Source organism: Melospiza melodia, chromosome 1 (genome assembly GCF_035770615.1).
Source record: "Melospiza melodia melodia isolate bMelMel2 chromosome 1, bMelMel2.pri, whole genome shotgun sequence".
NCBI classification, from domain to species: domain Eukaryota; kingdom Metazoa; phylum Chordata; class Aves; order Passeriformes; family Passerellidae; genus Melospiza; species Melospiza melodia.
In genome coordinates, this window is record NC_086194.1 from 154,867,155 (window position 1) to 154,887,607 (window position 20,453).

The 20,453-nt window shown below is 38.4% G+C and overlaps 1 protein-coding gene across 1 annotated transcript in view; it reads left to right on the top strand.

Annotated features, from left to right (window-relative positions):
• Positions 1 to 9,780: 9,780 nt before the first annotated feature.
• Positions 9,781 to 20,453, top strand: part of MMP16 (matrix metallopeptidase 16) — a 163,078-nt gene continuing 152,405 nt past the window's right edge. The window contains exon 1 of the mRNA XM_063172821.1: positions 9,781 to 10,180. Within this exon, the coding sequence (XP_063028891.1) occupies positions 10,049 to 10,180 (132 nt within the window). The 5' untranslated portion in view covers positions 9,781 to 10,048. The remainder of the gene's footprint in view (positions 10,181 to 20,453) is intronic.

Here is a 20,453-nt window from a genome sequence, read left to right on the forward strand (position 1 = left end):
ATGAGTACTGTCAAGAAATTTTCCAAAGGGCTGGAAAACTAACTATCCAGTAATAATACCTTAAATTTAAAAAGTTCTGTGCATGTGATACACGTCAGCAAACCATGTTACCTATATCATTGTAATTTTAAAAAGTTAATAAAAATCCAAGGAACTGTAAAGCAAGATTAGAAAAAAGGCTTAAATATTTTAAGTATTTGTAAAGTATCATAATGAAACAGTTCCCTTAATACACACCACTTTTGAATACTGAACTAAATTTGTTAGACCGAAGATCTAACTTCTACAGACTTTGCACTTACTGGATATTCATATAATAAAAAATAAATAAACATATTTTTCAGCATTTTTATTGCTTCTCTTATCACATAGATACTAATCTGATCTCTAATGCATTAACAAAGTATTTAATTTAATCTCTTGTACTGTACTACAAGAGATTATTTAAGTCGCATACAAATTTCCTGAAACAAGTCCTTTGGTAGTAAAAGTTTGTTCCATTAAAACAATTAAATCACTCTACAGCACATGAAGCTGAATGGTGGAAGTGACTCTGTCTGCTTTACACTTTTTTTGGAGTGGAATTTTTAAACAAATTATTTTTAATTCATAGGTTACTTGCAGTACACTTACTGGAAATTTCCAAGTCTTGTATGAGTCTGTGTAGCCTTCTAAGTCATCTGATTATTATTTATGGTCCCCAAGAATTTTCTGTATGATCACATACTTATAGATGTATTTGAATTCCTCATCTAAATATAAAGCCAGCTATTTTCTTTAGACTATTGATCATTTATGTGCTTTGTAGATATTTAGATTTTTTAACCCTCAAATTTTAGTTTTTCAATGATAAGCTTTGCTCAGAATTACATTAAATAAGGAAGAAAAACAATTACAAAGCTTAGAGTTCATATAGACATAGGAGGGTTCGTGTTGGAAGGGACCATAAAGATCATACAGTTCCAACCCTCCCTGCCACGGACAGGAACAGCTTCCACTAGACCAGGCTGTTCAGAGCCCATCTAACATGGCCTTGAACACTTCTAGGTATGGTGCATTCATAATTTCCCTGAACAACCTGCTCTTGTGCCTCACCAGCATCACAATAAATCATTTCTTCTGAATACTTAATCAAATACTTAATCAAAGTCTACTCTCCTTCAATTCAAAACCATTCCCCCTTGTCCTATCACTACATGCCCTTGTAAAATTTCTCTCCATCAGTCTTGTACTTAGACCTACAAACTACAGACTACAACTCTGTGTATGTTAACATCACTTTGGTTAAATAAATGAAGCACAAAAAATTAGAAAAATCCTAACTAAATTCTTTTATGAGCTCTAGTCTTCAAGTTGTAATGATAATTAAAGAATAGACTGGCTCTCTTACTTAACAAAATATGCTCATCTTACAGACTTGAGCTCCAGACAAGATAGAGCCAGTGAAACAGAACTTTCTCAAAGAATGAAGGAGAAAACTTTTACTTCTATTTTAACCTAAGCTCCATTGTTTCTATCCATATTTAAATATATATCTTCTCACTAGGATACAATTCATACATTTCACACTTCTTTTCAATACTAAACATGGATGAATATCATATGTTTGAAGTTAAGTGCATCTATGGGTTTGGGAAAAGCAAGAAGTTTCTGGTTCCTTTGAAATCTCAGTCTGAAAGTATGAGTGCTATTTGGAAGCTTCTCCCAAGCTAAAGGTCTAAGCACAATTCTGCCTGTTCTTCAGTTATGCATGAGTAAGAACATATGCATAGGATTTCTAGTGGAAGAGTCCTTAATGATACAGAAATACTGTATAGCCAGTTCTTGTCCTTTTATGAAGTATCTTGCAATGCAGAAGTTAGAGAAAAATATAATTGAGAAGACCAGAAAAATCCAGGCAAAGATAAAAAGCTCTGCATGTCTTAGATTAAGGAAGATTAGAAGATATATACATTAAAAATATAATATCTTTGTACTATCTATCTCCAAGAAATAATATCTTTCTTGGAGAAAGATAGTACAAAGCATCATAAGGACCAGGATCATATTTGTATTTACACTTTGTACAGAGCAGAATTGGGCTGGAAGAAGGCACAGGTAGGTGGTGTGTTACAAAAATCTTCAGTAAATTTTGTGTGACTTTGCTGTGCCTCAGTTATAAAGGTCACACTAAACTGAACAAGTAAGAGTTGATAAAAGTCTACAGCATAACCTAACTACTTTATATATGCTCTTTACAGAATACAGATGTAAAACTGGATTGCTTATTTGGACACTGGACACTTTCTTGACAGTGTCACTGCCACCAGGAGTCACGTATACACAGACTTTTCAAAGCTAATAACCATCAGTTGTGTCTCACCTTTTTATAGAATCATAGGATCATAGACTGGCCTAGATTGGAAGGGACCTTAAAGATCATCTAGTTACAGCCCCCTGATCTTCCCATCTTTTTTCCTTTACCAGTGTGCACTAGAAACATAATGAATTTAACTCTATTTTAATAGCTCTATACACACCTACCATACCAGCATATCTACAGACAGGTTTGAAATGTGACCCTTTACATGAGGTCATCCCCACCAAAATGCTAGAGTAATACTGCAGTGCATCATCAGACCTATCCTTTTCTTCTTAATAATCTACACCAGCACCTTCATCCTTTTCCACATATTTTAAGTTAACTATTTAAATTTTTGTTGCTATGGTCCTGATTGCCCTGGAATAGCAAAGAACAGCCAAGGTGGCCATGCAGTTTGAATGTTGAAAAAAGTTAACAAGGCAAAGTTTGGTTTCAGCTTAATTATGTTAAAATAATTTCCTCTCCTCTCCTTCTAGAACACAAATGAAAAACCACCTGTAAGAGGAAGAAGAGAATGTTCACGGTGCTCTAATTAAGAAGTACACTGTGTTAAAAACAGAGGAACTGAACATTCTTTAGTCAGAGGAGCTTGGGAACAGGAAAACTGAGTCAGGTCCAAATTTACATTCCCCAAAGATATGTAAAATCATCTATACAGTGCAACTAGATTCTCTGAGTGTGCAGTGCATTTTCAGACAGCAACATCCCGGTAAATATTTTTGCCCTACTATCCTGAAGAATTAATTTTCTGAATCTTTTCTTTACTTCATTTTCCCAAATTTTTCACCTTGGGATTATTCTGACTATAAATATTCACCTACCTTCTAACATTCTTGCACTTAAAAGCTGCATTTCTAAATTTAACATTTCTTACTAGCCACTAACATTCAAGATAAAAAGCTGAAATTGCAAATGGAACCTTTATGCTAGTCTTATGAGAGTGTGCATTATTTTATAGTCCTCTATGACTGTACAACTACTTCCCAAATGACAGTAGTCAATTATAGCAAAAGCAAGCTAAGATAATCCTAACATGGAAGGTTGTCAATAAAAGTCGAAAACAGATTGTAGTTGGAGGAATAGAGATAACTGAACTCTCAGTGTGTGATTTTTCCTCTTTCACTTGAATAGCTGTTTCTATCGGATATGCATCTGCCACTTTGGGTGTATCTGTACTGCAGAGTTAAGTAAAAATAACCCTAACCTTAAGAAACCTCCTCTTTCTTGAAGGGTGGCCTCTCCAGATGTATTTTCAAGTATGTCCTTTTAGAACACATTTTCTTTTGTTAGCACTACTTTCCCTTCACAAGAAATACACAGGTTTTTTAAAACTCTCCTCTCAACTCTTCTTAAACAAAAGTTCATACATATATGGTATAAAGTAAAATGATCTTAAGAAGTCATATGTGTCTGATGGTTTTGAGGGAAGTTCCTCCAGTTCTTGGGCTACTAAAGCTGTAGAACTGCTTTTTAAAAGCTAAACTATAATTCATGCAGAAGTAAGTAATTAAAGAAATTATGCTGTCACCGTAAAGATATTCCTGAATGTGTATGTCAAGCATAATAATAATTTTCTTTCCCAAGACTGAAGAAAAATAGCTTTAAGAGGTGCAGTGATTTCATTAGTGACACTGGTAATTAACTCTGAAACACTCACCAGAAATCCAACACTCACCAACGATATTTAAATATCAACATTTTCATCTATTTTACTGATACTCTTTTGCCAGATACATCCCATCCATCTGTGAAATTCCAGTCCTAGGTTTACTTTTGCCAAGCAAAATGCTATTTCTCTCAAAATTCCAATTGCCAAGACTTATCCTTCCCCACATAACACTTCCAACATTCATTTACACTGTAAACATATGGGAAAATACATATTAAGTATGTTGAAAGCTTAAAAGAAAAAATATATAAAATTAATTTTTATGGACAATGAAACAAATGACACAGGTTCTAAGTACAGTCGATATGAGGATGTTAATTAATGGAGTAATTTTAAAATTGCCTATTTTAAGCCATCTTGCTGTGGAATTTCCAGCTGGGTTTGAGCAACACAAGACCTGGAATATTTATCTTCCATTTAAAATTCAAACTGGTATGGAGCTATGGAGGCCCTTGTATTTACCTTGTACCAGCCATCTAGTCCAATTAGACCTTTAAATTCCTCTGAAACATAATATTTATGACAGACACTTGTTTGTGTCTTTCTTGACCAAACCCTTCAGTATTTCTCAGAGGACCTGGTTAGTTTTCAAGCCATTTAGCTATGCTTGTGTATTGTCTCAGAATCCCTCATGTCTTCCACCTCAAATCTGCCAGACTCACCTGACACTGCTCTGTGTCGTTTTTTCCGTGTCATGTACTGTGCTTTTCGCTTACCTAATACCAATATCAATCTTAAACACAGGAAACCTTGTAAAAATCAATGAGATGGTTAAAATCTTACAACAATCACTGGACTGCCATTCAGACCCGACTGTATAATCAGTGAATAATCACCAGTACAGTCAAAAGGAAAGATGGACTGCTTGTAAGTTTTTGGCTGTAAACATTTTGGATAGTTTTTGATAGACTTGATGCTTGAATGGGTCTTTCTTGCTCTGCAAGAAAGCAAAATATCAGAAAGCATGAAGACAAGGCATCAAGAGTGGGAGAGAAAAAAGAAGCATGAAAACTGTCATAAAGCAAAGAAAATAAAGTTTCATGTGAACAGTTTCACAGAGTAAACAAGTAAGGTGTTGATTTCTTCAGTGCATTTTTTTACCTCTTCTTCACTAACCCAGTAATAACTCACATTCCTAAAAATGTCATCAAAAAATAGATATTTTTAATTATTGTATACTTAATGATGATTTTCTTCCATGGTTCCATAGGGGCCACTTCTCTTTCTCACTCTATATTCTCTCTCTTTCAAATGTATTTCTCTCAGTATTCAGCTACAGAATTCTATTTTCTGTTCCTATTTCTCTTCACCACCTCTCCTGCCTTCAAGAGATTAGGAGATAACTGCTTTACTTGTTGACATGCGTGTTGTCTCTACAGAGACAAAATTAACTGAAAGCCTAAAAAATGCCTCACAGAAGAGATTTTACCCTCAAAATAGCTGAGGTAGAGAAAGCCCTGAGACAGAGAAATTACATCACAGATGAGGAAATGATGCTTGAGTTGCACTAACTTGATTCATAACTCCCTGAGCAAGCACCAGAGTAACCTGAGTTCCCTCTGCTTTGTACAGAGTTGGACATGACTTATAAATGTCTCATTGAACCTAAATTATTCTATGATATTATGGTTCTATAAATTAGAAATTCAATGTAAAACTTCCTTTAAAAGAAAACCTTACACTTTCAGATTTTCTTCCTCTCTGACTTCACTGGCTCTTTGTCAAAAACCCCAACCACACATGAATCAAAACATTCATAAATATTACTGATTATTATGACTCCAAGCATTTTCCTTGTGATTCTACAACTATGTGTGAGGTTTTACACTGTCATTTGTAGTTATCTTTACTTAGGTTCTTTATAAAGCCGTTGATGGAGCTGCAAGAAAACACAGTAAAGTGCACTGACAGTGTAAGTCACTTTTACTTCCTGACAGGATAACCTTATGCCTACAGTGAACCTTGGTTAAATGGATACCTGAACACAGGCAATATGAAAGTGATCCTGACAGGAATATATATTCAATGTAATAATCCCTCCTACACTGTTAAACTTGATCATTGCCTTCACATCCTGTAGGACCTTTCAAACAGCCAAACAGAATTCATATGGACACATCTATGAAAATCTCATTCCATGAAGAAAAGGCAAGGTGTTTAAAACATCTTTTGCAAACCACAACTAAATATAACAGTCTAAAACATGCGATATCTACCTTCACTCTTTGCAGTTTGTTACATCTTGTAACAAAGCTCTCTTTTAAAAGTTCCAGCTGGTACCATCTGCAGCTAAGCAACACAAAGCACAGAAAGGACAACACGCAGTATTTTCTTTTTTTTATATTATTATTTATTATATGAATTTATATTCATAATTGATAAAGAGAACAAGGAAAAATTTTTGTCTTGTGTTCAAAACTGGACATAAGAATATATCATGTCTATGTCAGATTCTGGTATTTATCCATTGCAAACCTGTGACTACAGTCATCCATAAAAGATACAGTCTAGAGTCTAAGAAACTCTGATGGTATATGGGCTGACTGGTAACACAGCAGAGAGACAGATCTCTTCCTGCCTTTATAAAAGGCTAAAAGTTTTAGAACTAAAACTTTCCCTTTTTAAATTTTGCTTCCCTACAAACTAGCTCACTCCTTATTAATTACTGCTGGTAACTGCCATAGGCAAGAATATAAAAATCATAAGGTTATTTGATAAAGATAAAAATCTGTAAGATGCTTATAAACTACATGACTTGAATCACACAAGCACTTCAACAAACACTTCCCATTTTTTCCTATTTCATTATTCTGCTTTCTTCCTTCTTTACTTGTTTACTTAGCCTTTCATCTTTGTTGCTTTTTTTTTCTTTAATCTCAATCATAATCCCATACACACATAAGTACAAACAGTGCTCTGTATGGAGATATAAATTCTTCTCTATTTTCTTTTTCCTTCTTACATGTCTCATGAGGCTCTGACTGTCCTCTTGTATGTTTCTGCCCGCAGCTTACTCATAAATATTCAAAGCCTTTTCCCACCATTGCTGGCATTTCTTCACTCAAATAAGCATTCCTGAATGATATCTTTCAGTTCAAATATCTTCTCTGTCCTTCATATGCCTTGTCTCTCCCTTGGTGTTCCTATTCATACATTGCTACTCTCTTTCCTTCCTGATCTCCCTCTACCTGTGTGATCTTTCCCTCCCTTCCTCAAACATGCTTAAGAAATATTAATGTGCCTTTGTTGTCCACCACTCTTCATATCATTGCTTTTCTTCTTTCTTTCAATGGATACAGTGTAAAGGAAAGAGATAGCTGTATTTATGGCCCTGAACCTTTCACAATAAATAGCCAGAGCAGTTCTGGCCAGGAAGACGAACGAAATTCCCATTACAGTAACTTACCTATTTTCACTTCATCTTCCATTTCTGGACATTGCACTAATGGCAAACTGTACAAAATAGACCAACAAACATAGAGCTAGTGTTTGCTGAGGGCACACACACAGAGCCCCTTTGGGAAAGAGGAAAAACAATAGGGACAGTATAAAGTTAGTGTTTCCTTCATACAGTTACAGTGATGAATTCACAGTAATAAAAGGAAAGAAATTACTGAATTGTTTTTGTTAGAAGTGAAAAAGTTTACTAGATCTCATAATACAATCCACTTCCCTAAGATGAGAGAGGTTAACTATAATAATCTTGCCTATCAAACCTACATATGGAAGAGATTCCACACTTCCACTAGGTAGGTATCTTGTTCCAAATGCTAAATTTGGGACATTATTGTTTCAGTCTATATAAAAACACATATATTTCAGTATATAAACCATAACACTTTAGAAAGTTTTGTCCAACATTGAATCTGAACATTATGAATAATTTAGATTATTGGGTTTTTTTTCTGCTGAAAAAAATGAAATATTTTTGTCCTTTTCACAGCGACACTTACCACATAAAGAGATCATTTACTTCTATCTTCTTAAACAAGTGTTCTTCCAACTTCTATACCCATCTGTAATTTTCTACATGTCCTACTATTTGGTAATTTTCCTCTGGACTGTCTTCAGTTTGAGACCAAACACAGTTGGCTTCATCAACCCATCAACCCCTTGCAGAAAGGTAATTTGTCCTGTCAGATGTACTGCACACCTATTAATACACTCCACAGTGACGCTTTTTTCTTTAATGGTAACACATTGCTGACTCATATTTACATTACAGCCCCCAGATTATTTCCTGAAGTGCTGTTACTTTACCAGTATCCTTTTGATTTTACTTTTTAATTTTTCTTCCCAAATATAATTTGCATGCGTCAGTATCACGTTTTCTCCTGCTTCTTCCAAGACATTTATTTAACTTGTGCCTAATTATTCATTTCGTTAATTTGACTTCCCATATTTGTCACCAAAGTGCCAACAGGTCCATTTAGCTTGCTGACAGCTCTGTATTTCATAATTTCATCATTGAGATCACTAAGGATCAGAACAGAAAACGCCTTAATATGAAAAAAGTATCTCACGTAAGGAATTCTGCTTAAACAGGATTACTTTTGATTAGGCAGATCACGACATCTTCACATAACTGCCTCACTCTTAATATACAAAATGGTGAGCAACCTAATACAGTCCTACATTCTGCTACCAGGTGCAGTCAGAATTGCGTACACGTAGTCTGCATGTGTTTTAATTTCAGCAATTGGGCTCAACTACCAGGTTATGGAAATTTCACATCGGATACGTCTTCCTCTTCCTGTTTGTCCCATATAATGATCAAGTATCTTTGAGTATTTTTTGATAGCCAAACGGAAAAAATAAGATTCCAATTTTAATTTTTTTTTTCTTGTCAGTAAACTTGGGAGTTTTGGAGGTTTTTTTCCCGTCCCCTTTTTCTCCCTCAAGATGCATTATTATAGTATCATGTCCACTGATTATGAATCATGACACCTTCCTTATACTGGATGACATATCAAAGGGCCCCATAAAAAGTCCCATTTACTATTAATTCACTTCACGAGTAGTTCATCTGCCATAATCGTAAGGCATTTTGAATATGATAATATCCCGCATGAAGTTAAGCCTGTGATATAGTATTTCACACGCTGATTTCCCTGATTTCCCTTTCGGACGCATTAAGCACAATTTCATCACCCAGGCAGCACCGCGGGCAGGGGAGCGCGGCGTTCCCGGGCACGGGCACCGCGGGCGGCGCGGGGCGCTCGCTCCGCGCCGGGCGCCTCCCGTGAAGAGGCCGGGGAGGCTCCGGCACCCGTTCGGCTCCTGGGGACGGGACCGAGGGGAAAGGCTGCGGGCCGCTCCCGGGCCGCCGGTCCCCAGCAGCCGCCCACCGAGGCTCCGGGCCGCGGCCCGCCGAGCGCGGCCGGGCGGCGCTGGCGCGCCGGGGCCGCCTGGTGGGGCCGTCGCCTCTAGGCCGCCTCCGGGGCGGGGCCATGAAGGTTTCGGCTGAACGTTCTGGAGTGGAGGGGAGCGGCGGGGGGCGAGGCGAGCCAGGGCAGGGCAGCGAGCCGAGCCAAGCCGGGCCGGGCCGGGCCGGGCCACGGCAGAGAGCCGAGCCAAGCCCAGCCGAGCCGAGCCGAGCCAAGGCGAGCCGGCCCGCCTTCCCCGGGAGGAGGCGGAGGCTGAAGGGGAGGAGGCAGGAGAGAAGGAGGAGAGGTGGAGGAGGCGGAGGAGGCGGGAGCGGAGGGAGGACACGGGGAGGTGGCTGCTGCTGCTGGGCAGAAAGGAGTCGTGCAGGAGCAGAGGCTGTACTCGGACGCCACATTCCCTCTGTACGGGGCTGGTGGTGAGGATGAGCGAGAGCTGACCCTGCCGCGCCGCCGCCTGTGCTGTGAAGTGTCTGCTCCTCCTCCTCCTTCTCTTCCTCCTCCTCCCCGGCTGTGGGTGAACCTGCGCTACGGGCTCTTCACCGACACGGGGGAGGCTGGTTTGTTTTGTGCATTTGTTTAAGGCAAAGAGAGAGAAAGAGAGGTCTTCCACCCGCTGAAGCACAGTTCACTATGATCGTACTCGCATCCAGCACTGGAAGCCGGTTGGATTTCGTTTCTCAATCCAGGGTGTTTTTCTTGCAAACCTTCATTTGGATTTTATGTGCTACAGTGTGCAAAGCGGAGCAGTATTTCAATGTGGAGGTAAGATCAGCCGGATGCGTGTGCGAGCTTGTGTGCTTCCCCCTCTCCCTTTCCTCTCTTCCCTTTTTTTTATGTCCATCAAATCAAATCAAATCGAATCAAATCAAATCAAATCGCCAGCCAGCCATGTCTTCCAGCAGCCAGGGCATACGTCTGTGCAGGCTTTCCTTCCAGCCGCCGGTAGCTAGCTCCCCTCCCCGCGCTGCCCCGCCTGATGGATGCGTTTCAGCCGGAGATCCCGTTATCCCGGCTGCGCGATGCCGGGCGCTGGAGCGCAGCCCGCGGGAGACGGGAAACCCTCACCCCTCACCCGGGCACGAGGAAACCTGGGGCGCAGAATGTACGTGCAGCTCAGGAAAGGTTCCCTGAATGTCTTGGACTTAAGATACCGCCGTATTGCTGAGTTTTCCCAGCCTTTTTTGGTTTGGTTTGGTTTGGGGTTTTTTTCGAAGAAGAATGAATGAAAGAGCGTTATGGGGACAGGAGGAAGGAAACTTGAGATTTTTGGCACGTTTCTTTGTTGTAGAGTATCTGAAAAAAATAAGAGCTTTTTCCCATGTAGACGTAAGAGAAATAGTTGCCACTAGAAATAGTGAAACAAATGGCATAAAGGTGCAACTACAGCTCGGAAGTTAGGGGGTGTGGAGGACAAGGAAACAGCATTTTTTTCTGAGAGAAAATGAAGATTAAAATGTGGGTATACCAAGATGGGGCAAACCCTAAGAGTTTACACTTACAGTGACCATCCATTTCCAGTCGCCCTTGTCTACACACCCAGTTTTCCCATTAGGAGTTTTTGCATAGTGCTTTCACTTAACTAATGTTTCTTTACTGACTTTTATCATTTTTGCATATGTTCTTTCCTCCTTTTTCTCTATCCTGTCATTCCATTTGTTCTGCTGTGATCCCTTACTCTACTGCAATGTGATATGTCTATTTCCTTCTTTTCCTTGTCAATTCAACTTACTGAGTTTTCTTGCTATGTCTCTGTAATTTGTCTGTGTTCTTTCAGATTCTTACTTGTAATTCTAGTATTCTGTTAGATCACTCTGTACCTTCACTTTCTTCTGTCCTGCCAACCCCACTCAAAACTTTCTGCTGCGCCCATACACCAGCCTTTTTTATTATATAGTCTCTTTAGTCTCCTGGGTTCCCATGCATCTTCCTCCCAGAAAAACGAAGTCTGTGTCCCTGTCTCACACATATGCACACTTGCTTATTTTATATCAGCTCTTGTTCTCACTCAGTGACACACATTCTTGCTCCTTTCTCTGACAAGATTGCTCATGCAGATCCTCCTCTGTTACTAGACTGTTTATCTAAAGTTCTTACCTGTATGTCTTCTCCCTCTGTTTCATGCAAGATCATGTCAAGTGTATAAAGAACCCACATTTTCCTTCTCTAAGTCTGTTTTCATCCTGCCCTTTCCTTTTCTTCAGGCAGTTGCCTCTGCAATTCTCTCAACTTAACAGCACTCATCCATTGATTCTTTCTTTGACTTCCATCTCTCCAGAAAGTACTGTCTTTTTACTCCATCATTAAAATCTCTCCTGATTATAAATTAGTCTTTTTTCTCTGTCATCTGTGCTCTAGTCACTCATTTGATCCTTATCACAAATGTGCATCTCTGCTTCTGTTGGATTGTAAGGTCTTTGGAGCAGGACTCATGTCTTCTCACATGTTTATCTGATGTGTACCATGCTCGAGTCTGGAGTACAACTGTGAGACTTCTGCTATATGAATATTAAAACTGCATGTTTAAGAGCACACATTGGTGTTTTATCCTTCTGCTCATGTCCTCAGCTGCCTTCTTTGCTGATGAGCAGGGGAAGGAGCATGGAAGAGAGGAAGTTGCTCTCTGTATCCTCCCCATGCTTCGCAGGCTGGCCCCCTGCAGAGTACAGGGATGAAATTCCAGCGACAGAACTTTCCCCTCCCACAGCAGTCTGCTTTGCTGGCATCTGGCTCTGCTGGAGAGACGGGCGGCAGATGGAGCTAGTGTGGGAAGAGAAAAAGATTGGTTTAGTCAAGTGGAATATGAACAGGAGGCCAGCTCCAGTCAGGAGGAGGTTTTCTGAGGAAAGAAGGGAAACACTTTCATTTTTGCCACCTCTTCCAAATGGAAAACAGCAAATTTTGAGGGTAAAGTCAATATCAGGAGCAAGAAACAGTGTTGGATAGAATGAAGTGGCATGTATATGAGGGCATGTATTTCTCCTTTTTGAAGTATCTTCTGCTCTTCTTTCCAGCCCTGCTGAAAACAAAGTGTGTTGTCATGTACCAATGCTTCCAGTCTTTTCACGTTTAAGTCTGAGCCACACATTGCTGGGAGCCAGAAGAGTGTTTCAGGGGATTGTTGTATTATTTGAGAGTTGTCCTAATATGGGGCTTTTCCCTAGGTCACTACCTTTGACCACTACTAGTGACATGGTCCTGGCCTAAATGAACTTCACATTTGCCCCAGAACAGCCGGATAGTGCTGAAAATTCAATTCTCTTTTTGCTGGGAACAGCAAAGTCTAAAAGCATGGGAAATTTGAGGCAAAGGACTTGGCAACAGCAAGTATGTATTGTGCTGTAAAACTCTGCGTGTCAGCACAAGTGCATACAGCAGCTGTACTTCAGAGTAAATGGTGAAAATGTAACAAAGATTTTGTATGGCAATAAGAATAAATATGCAAAGTAGGCTTCAGGAAAGAAGTAGTGTACATACAGTTGAATGAAATGTCACTGGAAAAAATTTCTTAGAATGGTTGGAAAACAGATTTACTTTTCATTCTTTCTTGTCTTTAAATAAAATACAGATAATACCTGTTGAACATTATAAAATTTGGAGATTATTTATTTCCTCTTGTTCTGTCTTGTTTAATCCACTTTCCTGATTGATAAGTAAAATCTGTTCAGTCTTGTTGAATTTTTTGGTTTATTGCAGTGATGTGAGCCAGGTCAGTTCTTAGAGGATACTACTGTAGCTCAAAGACATTAAATAATAATGTTTCCTTTTAAAAGTAAAACACAATGCTGAAATTTACAAGCTTGTATGAACATTTCTGTTCCTTGTAATTTGGTTGTCTCTCCGTAAAATTTCTTTTAGCCAAAGAACTGAATGGAGGAATTCCTCAAGCTTCCAATGATAGCTGAATTCAGCTGTCTGTCCTGAAATGTATTCATGTGTGCAGTATTTCATGTAATAGCCACAGCAGAATAGGTTGCAGATCATGGAGTATGGTACATGACAGGGGTGCGCTTGCACTTTGTATTGGTGAGAGTTTTGTGCTAAAGCTCCATGAGAAATGTTTATAACTGATAGGTTAAGAAATCATGATGAAATTTAGGAATCACTTACTCATATATAAAGGAAGGTCTTAGCATTAATTTTCAAAGTTCATTGATTATCAGTATCATTTTTGTGAGACTTTTTTTCTGACTAAAACTAAGAGCTACACTCTTAGCTCCCTCTTTTAGAGCTGAACTATTGGTCCAAAACAGTAACTTCATCAAGTATATTAATGAAAGACTATGTCATCAGTGTTGAATTTTGCTGCTATTTTCAACTATTTCTGTACACTAGTAGGGGAAGACGTCCATCAATGAATGGAATTGAATGGAATAGCAGTTCCAAAAAGAGCATTTCAAGTACAAGACTGAATCAAACGCATAGAGGCTAATTGTTACTAAAAAGTGATTGAGCAACAAACTACCTTCTTCCTCCTACTGGGCTCCTCACTATAGTAGTAAAATTTTGTGTGGCTCACATAAAGCTCCTTTGTGTGTTACTGGGAGTGTCTATAGATGGTCTTTCACAAGTACCTATATATGCATCTAGTGGGTATCCATATATATATTTTCTTTCCTAAACCAAACAATATTGCACTGTTTGAGCTGTATTGTTCTGCAAATTTATCTCCTAATGCCATCCATTAGTTTTTGTATGTACTTGAATAAGAAGTAGGTTTATATTTTATTAACTATTAAATATCTAGTATAGAAAATGAAGACAAATGTTACCTTTTTGGTTTGGGAAAAATGGTTATTGAAACAAAAATATCTTGATCAGAAGACAGGATCAGCATGCATGTAGAATAGGATTGATCTCTGGAACATAAAGCTGCTTACTCTTACTTAGATGGGTATCTGCCTAAGCCCTGTCGAGGAAAGTGTTTTTAGAATTACACCTAGTTTCATTGACTGTATCTGTAATGTGGGAAACACTACAGAGAAAGCATGCCTCATCATCTCTCTCCTCAAGCTGGCAGTTGTGCTGTTTTCCTCCTTCTATTGCTAAATGTATAGTCTTGAATCCCTAGGGGAGGTCTTAAAATTGCTCTTATTTTAGTGTGAGCAGATCTTTAAAACAATACAGTCATTTCCCATTTTCAAAAGTGGGGTAGTTAAATTGCATGTTGTGGAACAAAACACAGTGGAATCCAAACTTCAGAAAAATAACATCAGTTTCCTCCATGGTAGTAAGTTTCTGAGAACCCCATTGTTTTCATTGTTAATAAACTTCACAATTAGCCTCCAGCTCCTGCTAAATGATAAGGCATGACCTTTTATTCCATAAGCTCTTAGTCTTTTAGGCTTAAAACCAGACCAATTTCATTCTTCAGCTGGCATCTGAAAAGGAATAAACATTTGGGAGGGGAATAAATCCTCCAAAGCACCTTTACACACTTCTAAACTAGTGGTCTTGGTTATGAGGTTTATAGGCACAACACAATTCTTTTATAGTTCATTAAAATGCAAGCTGAAAACCATGGATAAGCAATTAATGTGGTTTTGGTATCAATAGTGCCATGTGTCCCAACAGGAATTTAGAGGATCTTCTGCATTGTCTGAAGTTAACAGTCAGTATATAGGATTCTCAAGTACTTAAATTTGGAATCTCACTCTTGCGTAGGATATCAATGAAATGAACTGGACTTTTGTTAGAACAAGGAGTTCAAACTGAAATTGTTAGAAGGATGGAGAGGAATTACTGAATTAGGTGATGAAAATGATTAGTGGGCGAAATACTAGTCAAGGAAAATACAGATATAATGTGGTATATTTCCTATTTGCTTATTTATGAAATACAGATACAAAGAAAAGCTCCTATAAGGGTCTTTGGTGAGCAGATATATCTAGATAAGGAAAATAATTGGAAAATTATGTGTCTGATGGAAGGCAACTGAATGCTCCTCTATCCAAGAAGGAGAATACCTACTATATAATGAACTGCCTCTCATTTGATACAAAGAAATACATGTGAAGAAATACTTAATAGTTAGAGTGCATTTACTACTGTAAAGTATGAGATTATTTTGTGCTACTGACAGTGCAGGGAAGTTCATGGACTCTGTTGCCTGTGTTTTTTCAAAGACAGGTTGGAAGTATGTTGCCTGTTCTTATGGCTTCACTGCTGACATTTTATACCTTAAGTACAAAACATATTTGTTTATTATTGTAGTTCAACTTGTTTTCCTGTTGTAAATTTTTGTCAGCTAAGTGTTTAGGCATCACAGTTATTAGTGAATCTCAATTCTACTAAAGAAAAGAAATAAAATGGTTAAAGAGATTTATGTAATCACTTTATGTAGTGCAAGATAAAACTACAAAAACATGTATTCCTAATGTTTTCTGACATGAGAGCTTACTAAAATAAATACAATATTTGTTGGCCTACCAGTAAACCTTGAACAAGCGCAAGCTTTCCCATTCCATTATTTGGAAGGCATAATGTAAAACTCCTGCATAACCCTTCATTGTTTCTTCAAAGTGGGTATACTGTGTTCTTTAACTGGTTTAAGATTTATGCTGCTCTTTGTCAGTTTTATTTGAATCCATCTAAAAGGTCAGTGCTTGCTCTGGGCACCTCAGCTCTGCTTATGCACTCAGCAAGACTGTGTTGCAAGAGTTTATAAAGATAGAATGTTGTATTATGTAGCTTTTAAAGCATTTCAAACTGTATCTGTTTTTACTATTTTAAAGTCTGTCTCATTCTTGTATTTTATGGAATGATCATTTTATGATATTAAACAATGCAGCATTTTGTGTTGATACTGTTTGAAGATCCTTAGGAAACAATGTAACTTTAAAAAATATTTTAATTACCCTATTTAAATTGTTTAAATCTCAGCTCTCTATTTCAGATTCCAGTTTATTGTCTAACCTTTTTGCCGTCCTCAAAATGCACTGTTGACCATAATCTGAAGGAGCAGGTTGAGTCTGTTTAATTTGTTATCTGTGATATGTCAAATGACAGATTTGGTTTCATTCTGTATGAGGAAGGCCAGGATTAGTGCTGCAAACATGATTTTAGCTGGCACTGAAATGGATTTGAAAAATAATTATGATTAGAGCTTTATCCTTTAAAGAGAGGTCATGCTATTTGGAACCTTTATTTATTGGTTGCCTGGCAACTGTTCATTCATGTTCCTGCTTATCAGCATTCATTGTAAGCATCTTTGCTGTACACTAAGAGCAATTAAGTGGCAACACTTTATTTCTGTGATGAATTAAATTTGACATAAATTACAGATGAAGTAAAAAATATTTCTGTAGTTTTACTTATTAACCAAAACTGTTAGTACAATGTTTCTTTGCTTATTAACATCTGGTCTATACCAGCTGAGGAGTTCAGCTGTAACAATAATGTTTCTAGCATACCTTTTGAGGTATTACAGCACATAATTGACTTAGGGGCTTGTTCAGGTATTTTTGCCAGTTTTAGAAACTCCTGTTAATTTCAAGATCAAGGCTTTAGGGTGCTAGGAAACTTATGTCCTGTTGATTTCAGAGCTTAATATTAGGGAATCCAATCTCAAGTACTGAAGCTTGCACCCAGTCATTGGGAAAGGGATTTCATATTCTAGAGTTAAAACTGCTGTTCTAGGAGATGTGGTGGTGAAGCAATAAGAAGAACATTAAAGTCACTTGATGCTTCTCTTTGTAGAACAACAGCAGTTTTTACTACACATTGAAAAAAGCATAAAGCATATTATTCAACAATTGCTTTTTGACTGCGGATGAAAATATTTTGCTCTCTTTATTAATTCATTATGGATCATATCAAGGTTGACCCTTGTGTGAAACAGCAGTATGAACTGAGACTGTCAGGTTATGGAGTATTTGTAGAAGATATCTGTGTAAAGAATGTTGAAGAAAATTGCTTGTGTCTGCATCTTAAAAGATCATCTACACTGTGTGGCCAGGGTGGAAGTAGATTTATGTCTCTGCTGCTGCCATTTGGTAGGAATGCCTCTATTCTGGTTGGCTCAGTGCTTTGGAAAAGAGGCCGTCTCTATTCAAATGTTGATAAGAATGTTATCAGCAGTGGTCAGCATGGGTTTACTAAGGGTAAATTATGCTTGACCAACCTTATTGCCTTCTATGATGATACATACAACTGCCTGGGCAGATGAGGGGAAGAGCAGTGGATATTTTCTACCTTGGCTTCAACAAGGCTTTCAATGCTGTCTTGCTCAACATCTTCACAGGCAAACTCAGGAAGTGTGGACTGTGTGAGTGGACAGAGAGGTGGTTTGAGAACTGACTGAACAGCAGATCCCTGAGGGCTGTAATCAGTGGCACAGGGTCCAGTTAGATGCCTGTCACTGGTGGTGTCCCCAGAGGTTCAGTACTGGTAGTGTTTAACTTTTCACCAATAACTTGTGTGAAGGGGCAGAGGCCTCCCCAGCAAGTTCCCCCACAACACAAAGCTGGGAGGAGAGACTGATAACCCAGAGTGCTGAGCAGCCCTTAAGAAGGACCCTGAGAGGCTGGAGAGATGGGCAGAGAGGAACCATCTGAAATTCAACAAAGGTGAATGCAGGTCCTGCACCTGGGGAGGAACAACCCTAGGCACCAATACAGAGTGGGGGTGACCTGCTGGAAAACAGCTCTGCAGAGAAGGATCTGTGAGTCTTGGTGGACAACAAACCATCCATGAGCCAGGAGTGTGTCCTTGTGGCCAAGAAAAAGGTATCCTGGGGTGCCAGGTGAAGAATTGCCAGCAGGTTGAGGGAGGTGAGCGTGTTGCTCTACTCAGCCCTAATGAGGCCACATCTGGAGAGCTGTGTCCAGTTCTGGCCTCCTCAGTACAAGAATATCTCTCCTACAAGGATGTGCTGAGGGATCTGGGCCTTCTCAACCTTGAGAAGAGATGACTGAGAGGGGATCCCATCAATGTCTATCAGTATCTGGAGGGAGGGTGTCAAGAGGATGGAGCCAGGCTCTGCTCAGTGGTCCTGAGCAACAGGACAAGAGGCAATGGGCAGAAGCTGGAACACAGGAAGTTCCGCCTGAATATGAGGCAGAACTTATTTACTCCCACTGGAGCAGTGTATGGAGTCTCCCTCACTGGAGATATTTAAGAACCATCTGGATGCCATCCAGTGCCATGTGCTCTGGGATGGCCCTGTTTGAGCAGGGAGATTGGACCAGATGACCCTGTGGTACCTTCTAACCTGACCCATTCTGTGATTATGTGAAAAAATGTCCCTCTGTGACTGTCCCTCTTCTTTGAGCTTCTGATTGTATTAACTCACAAGTACTCATCATATCATGACAGAGTTAGGGCGAAAAACGTAACTGCTGTAAGACAAAACTATATCAATTTTTATCAGATTTTCCCACTCATGTGACATTTTTGTAGTACATGAAGATTGTGTTGTATGTTTTTTCTCTTTTATGAAACAGTTGAACTGGTTTCAAAGCTGTATAGATAATTGGAAAAGAAATGCTAACCTCAGAAAATCTAGTTTTTAGTATTTTTTTTCTCATGATATTATAGAGAAGAAGTTTTATTTCATTGGTACTGTTCATTTTTTGCTGGGATGTAATCACAAATTCACTTACAGATGTGAAATAGATGTTTGCAAGGGGATGAGTTAATTTCTTAGAAAATTACCAGCTGAAAGGCAGAAAGAAAATTATCAATGTCTTTGAAACATAGATAGTAAAACAGAAAAACAAGCCTCCCTTTCAATGGGGAGGAAGTTACTTTATTTAAATGTATTGGTAGATATTTACAAAGTGTACAACAGAGGAAATTGCTTTCTTTTTGTATGACATGTGGATCTGAAGGTGATGATCCTGTCACATTTTTACCTCAGACATTGGTTGTGTGATGCTCTTCTAGGAAATTGCTTTGACCCACTGTCTTTGCAGAGAAATTGACAGATTGTATCTGTCTGTGTTGTGGTTTGTGTTTAATTGCAAGTGAAAGAAATGATCTTTCATGCAATAAAATGCATTATTATTATTGTTATGAGAAGTAATATAAATACATTGTTAACTGTACTGCATGATTCTGGTCTTGGCATGTGAGGCTTTTTTTTTTTTTTCTCTCATTGCTTCTATGTATTTAGAAAAATGAAACAATAATTAAAAATCCTCAAACCAACCCAGGACAGTGTTCCAGTGTTTGGTTTTTCTTGTTGCTTATGAATTGCCGAGCTCTGATACTTCTATCCTTCATTGCTTGTACACGAAATGCCAGCTTTGGAAACGACTTTGTTATTTTTTCTCTGTTGCATCTATTTTCAAATATGTAGGGAAAAGGGTGTGATGTAAGTGACTGAAGCATTTTGCTGGGGTGGGGGGCTGAAGATCCAGGTTGTGTGTCCAATTCCATTATGATGGATCCCATAGTTTATCCATCTTTGTAACCTAGCTTGCACAATGTGCATTGAACTAAATGAAGAGTGTTTCCAGGCTACATATCAAGAGCAATAGAAGAAAAGCAATGTAAAAGAGCCAGAAATATATCTTCATCATTAATTTATCTTGGGACAGTTTCCCTTTTTTTCATAAAGTGTAGTAGAGGAGTATCATAAAATATAAGTACAGAATTTCAATTTAATAATCTGTATAATTGTTCTAGAAGTGAATGTGTTCAAAAGAAAGTGCTGGAGCAGAAAAGACATCTATAACAGTTAGAACACTGGTTTTGATTTTTTGTGGTTGTTTTTTTTAGGGTTTTTTAGGTTTTGGGGTTTGTTTGTTTGTTGTTTGTATGTTTGTTTTGTTTTTATTTTGGTCTTTTAAAATACGAGTACCAAAACTTGGTAGACAACACTGTCAGGATTAGGTGAAGGATGTCATTAGATAACTGAAGGTAGAGAGCATCACAGACTCTTTCAGAATGAAAGTTCGAATAAGATAATTTTTGTTACCCAAACATACTCAAATTGATTTTAAATAAATGTAAAAGTCTTAAAAAATAAATCAGTTTTGGATCAGATTGTAAATACCACAGAATGCACAATTAAAAACTGTTCTGTTTTTGAGTA